Raw genomic sequence first — 11,343 nt, 5'->3', positions numbered from 1 at the left:
TGTGCTCTCAATCTGACCTTTCTTTCATTATATAAGACAAAAAAATAATCCTTATGAAAGTCAGGTTGAAGATAAGATCAGCATGGTGGGCTGGTAATTACATAAAGTGATGTTCAGTCATTAGAGGAAATGTACAGTTGATCCAACGGCTTAGATGTGGGTGAGGAATATGATCTAGCTTTTACTGGTATAAAAGAAAGATGCAACTTTTTCGTACATCAGTTTTGGGAACTTACATCCAAGCATCAAGGACAGCTCATCTTCAAACATCGTCCTGCAGTTTCTCTGATTTGTTCTTGTCGAACAAGGAAGGTAATATATTTTTATTTTTTCATTACTGTTACGGAGGGACAATTGCATATGTTTTGACGTTCTCTTTTCCTTCTTTCAAAAAGTTTTCTTCTCCTTCCATTCTGTCGAAGTTTTTGCTTTGAACATTAATTTAAAAGTTGCTTTGGAACTAAAACATCAGTGCTTAGGGTTAAGCTAACTTTGTAAGTAAGAGAAAATGAGGGTCTAGAAATAGATTGCAGCTAAACGTTGATAATTTTTGATTTCTGATTGGGTCCCAAACTTCTTAATTAGTAACTTTGTGTTTTTCTCCTGCTCAATGGTGGCAATTGCTGTCAAATATCAAACATTACACAACCTGTGGTATTAGCACATCTCTGGGAGTCCTTAACACAAAAAGACAAGATATTGTAAATAATGAGGTGAGATTTTACTTCACGGGAAAGATTTAAAATTACTATCTTTCCAAAGAACTCCTGAAATTCAGGCATTATATATTGTTCCAGTAGCTTAAGAAAGATAATATTTAATAGAACAAAGTAGAAGCTTCCTTGGAGTTGATGGTGAGATGAGTGGTGAGAACATTAACTGGATTAACAGCATGGCCACAGTCAGAAAATTTAAGTAAGACCATCAGACAAAACAGCTGTTGCCTTGGAAAAGAAGAGAAGATCACATCTGCGGTTTGTTGGCAGGCCTCTTTGGTGGTTTTGGTATGAGCCTGACAATCTGACTCAATAGAGGAAGTGCAAAATTGCAATTTCAATTTGCCTTTTGGTTAATGTAATGTAAAAAACTTCCCTCTGGGATTCCCTTGAGACCTTGCAGTGTACCAAATTATAGCATTATGTCTTCTTGGAAGAATTAGGATGAAGGATGCCACAGTGCCTTCAGCAAAAAACATGAAACAATCTGTCTAGGGTTGGGTGTTATTCCTGTGGCTGGCTTCTTTTATTGCAGCCACTGGAGCATTTAGGCTACCAAAAGGCTTGGGATGATGTAGAAACAGATCATTTGGAAAAGTCTGTTTCAGTGCAGGAAAGTCTGCCGGCAGTCACACCCCCTCTAAGGGATTGCAAAGAGGATATACAGAAGACAATCTTTTAAAGAGCGCTTTATTTTCTGGAGGGAGGGATCCAGCCAATCCACTCAGTGTGGCTCCATAGATGCTGTGAGCTCAGTTCAGTTCCCAAAATGTTTGGCAGGACCACAAGAGGTTGTGGATCTAAATAGTGTGAAGGACCACCTTTCTCCTGCAGACACAGCTTACTCTTGTTGAAGGAACAGGTCACAGAAGGCTGGCACCTGCTTCTCAGGAACCTGACAGCCATGTTCAATGCTTCCGAAGCTTTCAGTAAAAGTCCAAGCAGAGAAGGATAACCACAGGCTGCATAGAGCCTGTATGCATACCTGCATACATACATTGAACTGGCTTTTGGATACCTCTTCTGAGTGCTTATTTCCAGTGCTTCCAAAATTGTTGCCATTGTTTTTTCTTCCTGATCATTATTGGCCACTTTTAATTCCTTTATCCTCTGTTTTCTGCCCGGGTGAACTGACTCACTGGACAGGTGGGAGGGAGGAGGTGAAGTTACTTGTACCCAGCACCCAGCCTTACCACCTGGTAACTGCCACCATATCAACCTCTTAGCCATTCTGCTTAGCTGGCTTTCAGATCATTCTCTTTCCTCTGTTTCTTTTTCTGTCATAATTGGGAAGATGCTTGTTTTTCCATTGCCTTCGTTCATTGCACTGGAAAGCATTACATATGAGTCTTGCTCATAAACTTTGTTTCTTTCCACTTTAGTAACTGCTGTGAGGCAGGGGCCATGTTCTTTTCATCCTGGCTTTGGCCTCAGCCTTCAAAAATATGTGTATTTGTGTTTCCAGACAGATCATGGATTGCTATGGGAAGTATGCAGCTGTCACATTGACCATTTTTTCTGTATTTCTACATCTTCTTCATACTTTCCCAGATGAAGAGTTTCTCATGCAGGGTAAGCTGCTTTCAGCATTCAGAAATAGAACTATTATAAAGACTATTAATTAAATTTCCATGTTTTATAAATGTGGTCATAAATTTTATCATTCAGTTGCATTTATTGACAAGGAGGGTGTAATAAATCAAGATAATTTCACTATGAGCATGCTTCCTATTTCTTCCCTAAACGTAATTTCTCCAAGCCAAGGATGTCCCAGATGACCATGCCCTCAAGTTGTTGTGGGTAACCTTAATCCTTGAAACACTATCGAATAGAAACATTTGGTTTCTTCTACTACTGCAATATCTATGACAATGTAACATTAGGAACAGCAGAACCACACCTTCTCTTCATAACACGCGGAAGGTTTTTCCTCTGTAGAGCCCCGAATATGGGATGCTGGTGGTGTAGCATTCTATAAAAGAAGCATGTTAGATTTTAAGGGTATTTTGGAGGTTGCAGGGGTTTTTGTTTAGCCTCAAATAAAATATAGAAAAATGTGATCTAGAAAAATCTTGGTATCATCAAACATTTAAAAAACTCTCAATAACATCTTACCTGAAAATAGGCAATGTTTAAGAATCACTACAAATCCTGTTGGTGCTTTTAACTATGTACAGCTAGTAGGAAGTTTTCTAGGGATAGCTAATGCTGTAGACATAGAAACAAACCTTCAGAATTAACAACAAAACTGAAAAGAAAACCAGAAGAGATACAGTAGTGCTTGTGGTTTATATGGAAAGCCACAGCCTAGTTTTACAGCTGGTGCGTGTTGCAGTTGAAAAACCTAAAGAGGAGAGCTTTGGTGGCTGTGCTTTTCTGTTCTGCAGACATCAAGCAGCAGAGTGTGACTTTTGCTTCCTCTATGGCCTGTACTTTCCCTTTCTTTTTGAAAATGAAAATACAGCTGGAAACCAAGTAAAATTCTCTTCCTTATATTTTTATGGCAGGTTGTCCAGAGTGCAAACTAGGGGAGAACAGATTCTTTTCCAAGCCAGGAGCATCCATTTACCAGTGCACTGGGTGCTGTTTCTCCCGTGCCTATCCCACTCCAGTGAGGTCTAAGAAGACCATGCTTGTTCCAAAAGACATTACATCAGAAGCAACATGCTGTGTAGCGAAGGCTTTTACCAAGGTGAGGGTGAGAATGAGATCTGCTTAAGCTTCATTTAGGATGCAATATTAAGCTGAAGCAGTGAATAATAAAGAATACGGTTTTGCTGGAGAACACTGGAGAACAATTTGAGGGAAGTATCCTTGGCATTTATTTCCTTTGTGCTTTGGTTCTTTCTTTTTTCTAAAGAGGAAATTAAAGCATCAATGAGTAGCAAGTCTGATATTCAGCTGGGATGAGGAAATTGGTGCAGTGCCACTGAATTCTATGATACTACTTTGTCTCATGATACTTGCAGCTCTGGTGGTTGACTTGGCCCAGTATTTTCAGTCTCCTGGATGTGCACCCTCCCCTTAAGTGCTGTGCAGTGTGTATTTGATTTTAATAAGTAAATTGCCTTGTTTCTTTCCTGCACAGACAGGAGTTCTCTGGGAAGGTGTCTGGTCAATACTATCAATTACATATATGGGAATGAGGGACCAAAACCATCTGTGCTTGTTAGATTAATTGGGATTGTGTTTTGCTTTTAATAGTATAACCAAGAGGGAACTATAAAAGTGTGCAAGTACTGTGAGAACTTAACATTCATCTGGAAGTTTCTTTTAAAGAGAGATTCTTCTAAATCTGGTTGTTTTGGGAATGATTCTGCTCCAAGTAAAGAAACCTCAGGTGTTACGTTATAAATGTTGAACTAGTTGAAACAAGCTAAGGTGTCTATCCTAAGGTGACCTGAATCAGGCTTATTAAATGTGTCAACTAGAGGTTCAGCTGAGTTACCCACTCACAGATTTGGTGCATTTGAAATACCTCAGGGTACTGAAGTCATATGCCTGTGGCTGGCAGACACAGAACCCATGAAAGAGCTTCTAGAGTGACAGCTGGAGGCTTGGTAAGATCCCCAATGACCCCTCGAATGGCAATTGACAGCTCAGTGGGTGCAGCTGAAGAGAGCACTGGGGCTCCATTGGCTGTGATGAAAGCCAGATACCTGCCTTTAAACTATGCTGAACCCATCCTGACTCTTCACCTGAGGAGAACATAGATCTTATTCTACATTGACAGTGCTATACTTGCCCATAGGCAGCAGCTAGAATTTGGTTGAGGTTAAGTATAAAGGTGACTCATTGTGTTTGTGGCCTTTGTTTTTGTAATTCCCATGTGATGTATTTTGAGGACACTTTCTGATTTTCCATAGATTGGTTGCTTGACACTTTTGGAAAATTAGACACTTTAAGAAGTGTCCAAATTAAAGAACAGCAAATTATGTCACTATGCATGTCACTACTGAAAACCTTCACTTTACAGCTCCAAAAAGAGCGATGATGCAGCTTCATAGGTTGGTGTTGAGGTCATTCTAGTACATGTACCCCAAAGGGCCTGTGTACTTTGTGGTTAAGAAAAAGTTTTCAGACATATTTTACTTGACAATGCTGTTTTTACTGTGCAGCTAATCCTAATTATTTGTTATATGTGTGTGCTTTCTTTTTTTAAGATTACCCTTAAGGACAATGTGAAGATAGAGAACCATACAGATTGTCACTGCAGTACCTGCTACTATCATAAATCCTAAAGCCTGTCCCTTTATTAATGATCAAGGACAACGGTGAATGGAACATTTGTTTTTCTGCTTTTATAGCACCACAGTGTAAAACCTTATGTTTTCTGGTAAAGACACTGGGTAGACCTTTGGATAAGATAGATGGCTATTTTATTTCCTCTTTGCTTCTTCATGCATTTAAGTAAGTTTAATTATTTCCATTACGGATAAAATACAGCACTTGCATGACCAAACACTCGATCTATTTTTAAAATAAACTGTCAGTTAAATCATCAGTGTTTATTGAGGAAAAATGGTGATTTATTAGCTTAACAGACAAATAAAGATTCTGATGCAATTAAAATTTCTAGGTTTTTTTTATGGGAGAGAGAGGGAAGAAGGAAGGGAGGGATGGGAAGCTGAACAGAACAAGAATTATTTTCCCCTTATTCTCTTAGTGATTAGATTTTTTAAGATGCAACATATTGTTTCTCCTGCTTCTCTTCCATTTTTATTTTACCTTATGGGCAGAAAGTATAGCAGTGTATCATCTATGCACAGTACTCTGTCTTTCTGTGCCATCTTTTATTTTTCTCTGAATTTAATCTCCTCCCACGTAGATAGGCAAATGATGCAAAATCAAACATTATAAAGAATTTTTGTACATTTTCATGTAGCAATGGTGGAATAGAGAAGTCATACAACAGTATTAGCTGTTTAAGCTGCTTACCTTTTGTTTGTCTTCAGGAAGGCATAGGGCTTTAGTAATTCCCAAATGCCTTGTGCTAGACCAATGTATACAAATGGAAAGTCGGGAATGTGTTAGGTGAGAAGAGGACCACAGAACATGTACTTATAACACCTGACATTGGTATCAAAAACTTGTTCAGTTGTAGTGGGTTGCATTGGGGTCTCTGGGGGAAGTGCTTGCAGGTCTGAAGCCTGCCCATGGGAACTGAAGTGAATGCATTCCCTTGCTCTTCATCCTAATTTTTGGGGTGATAACTTCATCCTTGCTACGGTCACTGGCTACAAGGGTTTAAATGTGCTGACTCAAAAAGCCTCAGATGTATTTGTGGGGGATTTTCCTGCAGTAGAAGCTGTGAGGATAGCAGCAAGGGATTCCAATGGGGATAGGGAAGACTTACAGGAGTGAAGCTATGAACGTGGCTGGTCTGTCCCGGGACATGGCCATGGCTGATACCTGTGCCGATGCCAAATGACTGAAGTAGTTGAGTCGGGTCCCCAGAGCTAAGTTGTGATGGGGCACTTGAGGAGCTGAAGATCGGCTTCTAATGGTCGTTTAACTCTTCTTCGGCTTCTAATTATTACCCACCCTTCTGTCTCTTGGAGTGCAAATTCAGTGTTGTTTTCTAAGAATACAATCATGGGGCTTTGTGGAGAAGAAAAGACTTTTCATATGTGGAGGAGATGAGGTTCTTAGAGAAGCCAGTATTCAGTATATGTTCAGTAAACCTTACTAGCCTGATCTCCATGCCTTAACTCCCTCCTATGTCCTAACTTCTCCGTGCGGTTCCTGGGAGATGTTTTGCCTGACTTGGTCTTGAAAAAAAACCGAATCTGCCAAGGAGACTGATTTCGTTGCTTCACTGTTCTTACTACGCTGGAAAATTTCAATTTTCTGGAAAGCTTTTCCCTTAGTGTTTTATCTAAGTCTCATTTGTTTCCACGTTACTTTTGGTCAGAGGAGAGAAAGTTCACTAGGGTGGTCTTTTAGGATTAGTTTAGTAACACCAGCAGCACAGGTTTTCAGGATGAGAAGTCTAATTTCTCATTCTGGATCATCACTCAAAACATTATGGGAATACATGTCAAGCAGCTGCTGTAGCTGACTCACAATTCCAAGCTGCTGTACAGTTTTATTAAACATGATTGATGTGGCTACTTTTGCAGGAAAGACAGGTCCTACCTGGGATTCCTGGGCAATGAGAGAGGAGTGATTTGAAGCTGCAGCATGATTACCTTCGAGAATGGGAATGGTACTGAATTTTTTCTTAACTTTGACAGGACTGAAAGGGAGAGCGGGGAAACACATTTCCTGAAGTTTGCTTGCAGGAGTGAGGTGCCTTTTTGTGTTGCCAACCTTCTTGAATGACATCTTACTCAAGTGATCTCCTCCGGCAGTATGGAGTACTATGCTTGTGCTGCCCACAATAGCAGCAAAATAAACTTTTATTTGTAACTTCTGAATCAACTTCCATATTTCGCATTGTAAAACCATAGAAGTACCAATTAGAGTGAAATCCATGCTTTAAAAAAAAAAAACAAAACCAAACATGCTCTAGCCCTGTGTCCTGCTAGGATGCCTGGCGTTTTTTCAGCAGCTTTTCCCCTCTTACTTGTACCAAGCCTTTTAGTTGTGAGCTCCTCAACTCATGGATCCCCCTTCCCCCTCAGGCGACCTCAGGCACCAAGAGCTTGCAAAGTGTGTATTGTGAGGCTATGTGGAATGGGGCAGCATCTGCCTCTTTAAGTTACCTGGCTCTAACTTTTCAGTTTAGAAATAGCAACACATAACAAGGGATAGGGTAAGCACGCAGATAAACAAACTTATCAGCAGGTGGTAAAGGAAACAAGAAGACAGAGACCAGACTTCTTCAGCCACTGGTTGATGGGCCATTAGGGCTGGCCCTCGGGCACCACGGCGGGGGGGCATCCTGGGCTTCCTAAGCGATGGGAAGGGGGAATGAGGCTGCTCTCGGTGCCATGGGTGTTTGGGGAGTGGGCAAAACTTTGTATCCCATGTGTGAGTGCTGCAAGGCCTGAGTGCTAGCAACTGCAGATGGGACCCATAGATCTTGGTGACAGCAACTAGAGAGATTAATATGCCAGAGACCAGCATGATAAGGTCAGGGCAGACCTTATCAATCTCTACAACTACCTAAATGGAGGTTGTAGCCAGGTGGGGGTCTGTCTCTTCTCCCAAGAAACAGGTGATAGGACATGAGGTAGTGGCCTTAAGTTGCAGCAGGGGAGGTTTAGATTGAATACTAGGAAACATTTCTTCACAGAAAGGGTTGTTAAGTGGTTAAAGGGTTGGAACAGGCTGCCCAGAGAGTGGTGGAGTCACCAGCCCTGGAGGTATTTAAAAGATGCCTAAATGTGACACTTAGGGACGTGATTAAGTAGTGGACTTGGCAGGGCTGGGTTAATGGTTAGATTAGATGATCTTAAAGATCTTTTCTATCTGAAATGATTCTATCATTCTAAAAGGGAACAGTCATAATCTGGGATGAAATTATTTTCTGCTAGACACAAGGGTTGTCCCAGTTGGAGGGACAGTGGATAGGTCAAGTTGTCAGCAACTGGAGGGACCAGGGTGTATATTTATGTGGGAGGGCTCTAAATATTAGCACCTGTAAATACCAAAATGTGCTTATTTTTCCCACAGTTAATTTAATCCTGTATGCACAGGTATGTGTAATTGTATGACAAATTTTAAGCTGGACTAATTTATGAGCAGGAAGAAGTCTGAATCTGGAAGAACTCAAGGTCTGAGGTCATGCTGGATAAGGGGGCACAGGGTCTGGGCATGGGTGGACAGAGAAGCTGTGCTAATATTCAAGGAATCCTTGAATGTGGAGAGGTTTGTGACACAAATGTGTGGTCCACACATTTTCTTGCTAGAAAACTTCAAGCTGGACTGTCTGGAGAGTAGGAGGAGACCCACTTACTGGGTAAGGGAGCCTAGGCATGGGTATTAGAGGGCTTTACAAGCTGGGCTGATATTCAAGGATCTGTGAATGTAACTGCACTTGTGAATCTAGAAAGTGAGGACATGTTCTCATAGAGGATTTAAATCCTTGTCATGTGGAGAGGAAGAGGGTGAGGGTTGTTGGTGTTTATGTGAGTGTGGCTGAAGGCAGTGGTCTGTTGGGTAATCTCCGTGTGCACAGTTGTTCTCTGTGCACTTCTCTTGGACAGATGCTTAGCTTTGCTGCTGGACAAACCTGCACACAAGGACAGGAGCTGTGTCCAACAGACTGGGGTGGAGAGTTCTTATGTGCCCACAGCTGGGCTGCACCAGTCAGCCTGGAGAGATCCCTGGGTCCTGGAGTCCACCAGATTCAGCAGCCAACCTTTACATCTTTAGCATGTATTATCCAAATACATCTTTTTTTGGTCATTGTAGCTGTCACAATGAGGTCAGAATGTGTTTGTTTATATTTGAAAGTAAGTGCAAAAACCCAGGCCATAGTTGGAAGAATGGTAATGGTAGGTCAGTGGGCCCACTTACAGTCAGGACTAGGAAAAACAATGCTACATGTTTTTTAGGAAGCTAATACAATTGACCATAATAGAGAATAAATGGGATATGAATAGGAATATATACTGGAAGTCTATCTAGATTTGTATTTGTAGGGATTAAATACCATATTTACAGTAAAAAACAGGAAAAACGACGATACAGTTTCCTTGTATTATAAAATGGCTGAAGTAGAGGCTTGATTGGTCATATATATTCAAGAGGGCATGGACAGACAATGTCATAAAATCAGAAGAAAAACTAATCCCTTGTTTACACAGATAGCCAATGTACATGTTCTATATTTTAGGAACAGTGTATTTATGCATGGAGATAAAATGAAGCCTTTGTCAGTGTGGTTTAAAAGTAACAATGAATCAGTCAGACTGATACTGTGGATTAAAGATGCTGAAGACCAAGCAGGCTGAAGATAAAAATGATGTGTTTTTGCTGTCACAGTGACCTATATTTTATTGATTTAACACAGACTGGTTTTTGGTGGGGGCAGGAGAAAAGCTGCTCAAAACGTCTCTGTCTGGCACAGAGCCAATTGCTGAAGGCTCTGACGCTGGGCAGGTTACCAGCCCAATGAGAGGAGCTGGTAATGCCCCTGTGATGACATATTTAAGGAAGGAAAAACTGCGGGAAGCTCTCCTTCTTCTCCCGAGGGGTGATGAGGTGGCTGTCGGGACCCATCCTGGTGGGGGCTGCCGGGGCCTGTGCAGCCAGAGCCCTGCTGAGGCCGGGACTGTGCGGCTGGGGCCTTTCTGAGGCCAGGGCTGGCCGTGCGGTGCTGGCAAGGACCATGTGGCCAGCAGAGAGAGATATGGTGAGCAATTCCCAGATGTGGAGCCCAGATGAGATCAACCTCTCAACTGCAACTTACAGACACCAACTTTCTTCCAAGTCAGAGAAAAGGAAAAGTGAGGACACGTGAGGAGAACCAACATGGTGGCACCGAGGTCAGTGAAAGAAAAGGAGAGGGAAGAACTGCTCCAAGTGCCGGAGCTGAGATTCTCCTGCAAGCCGTGGTGAGGACTATAATACAACAAACTGTTTCCCTGTAATTCATGAGGAGCACAGGGGGGTGCAGAGATCCACGTGCAGCCCGTGAGGAAGAGTAGTCACGCTGGAGCGCATGGATACTGAAAAGCTGTAATCTAGTGAGGAACTCAGACAGAGAGAGATGACCCTTGCTTTTAGAGCTAGAGGAAGAGAGCCTTCGCTTCCAAACTAGAACAGCTCATCCTTAAAAGACTAAACCCCATGAACTAAAGTGAGCCCTGCTAGGCAGTTCTGGGAGGACTGCTTGGCCTGTGGGAGGGACTCACGCTGCAGCAGGTTGGGGCAGGACTGCTGCTTGTGGAAGTTAAAACCACACTAGGAAGGTTCGCAGAGAACTATCTCCTGTGGGAAGGATCCCACGGCACAGCAGAAGAAACTCTTTTCCTTAAACAAACTGAAGAAAGACTTTTAAGAAGTGAAATACTGACCAAAACCCCATGTTTTGTTTCCTTGTGTGGTTGGTGGAAAGAGGGAGGGACTGGGAAAGAAAGGTGTTCTGAAGGTTTGCTTTGGTTCTCATTAGCCTTTTTACTTTTAATTCTGCTAATAATAAATCTTTATACTGTTTAAGTCTTGAACCTGTTTTGCCTTAAAGTGTTTTTTTTTTTCAATAACCCTTATCTCAATTCATGAAAATGAAGTTTTCAATTCCCCCTCCTCTGCTCAGGTATAGCAGAGGAAAATAAGTAGATGATTTTCTCATGGGTGCCTGGCGCTTCGCCAGTGTCAAACCACGACATATATAAACTTATATCACCATAGTCCTAATAACAACTTCATTTTGTGAAGTGAGGCTTGATTTCCTGACTATCTGTGCCACGTCTCATTGAAGATCCATTTTGCTCAGCAAACCCCTCTCTCTCCTGCCTGGTGGTCCTGTCAGGTGCCCTCCTGAGCTGCTGCAGAGCCATTATCCAGAGCCAGGGCTTCTGTTTGTCCATCCAGCATGTTTTCTTAGGGGTGCTACCAACTTCTTTTTAGTCAGATCCCAATTTTTGTATTCTGCCATTAGTAAGTGTTCATTTTCACAGATCTGCTAAGACCTTCCAAGGGCTGAGGTCATTACCCATCATCCAAAAATGCTCAA

At 41.9% G+C, this 11,343-nt stretch overlaps 1 protein-coding gene across 1 annotated transcript; it reads left to right on the top strand.

Moving 5' to 3' along the window:
• Nucleotides 1-207: 207 nt before the first annotated feature.
• CGA (glycoprotein hormones, alpha polypeptide) lies at nt 208-5,288 on the top strand. The gene is made up of 4 exons (XM_048299754.1): nt 208-312; nt 2,182-2,288; nt 3,224-3,408; nt 4,880-5,288. The coding sequence occupies exons 2-4, from the start codon at nt 2,189-2,191 to the stop codon at nt 4,955-4,957; spliced, it is 363 nt and encodes a 120-aa protein (XP_048155711.1). The 5' UTR covers nt 208-312; nt 2,182-2,188; the 3' UTR covers nt 4,958-5,288.
• The last annotated feature ends 6,055 nt before the right edge of the window (nt 5,289-11,343 follow it).

Source organism: Corvus hawaiiensis, chromosome 3 (assembly GCF_020740725.1).
Source record: "Corvus hawaiiensis isolate bCorHaw1 chromosome 3, bCorHaw1.pri.cur, whole genome shotgun sequence".
In the NCBI taxonomy this organism is placed as follows: Eukaryota; Metazoa; Chordata; class Aves; order Passeriformes; family Corvidae; genus Corvus; species Corvus hawaiiensis.
The sequence above is the reverse complement of the archived record's forward strand: the minus strand, read 5'-3'. Positions and strand labels throughout refer to the sequence as shown.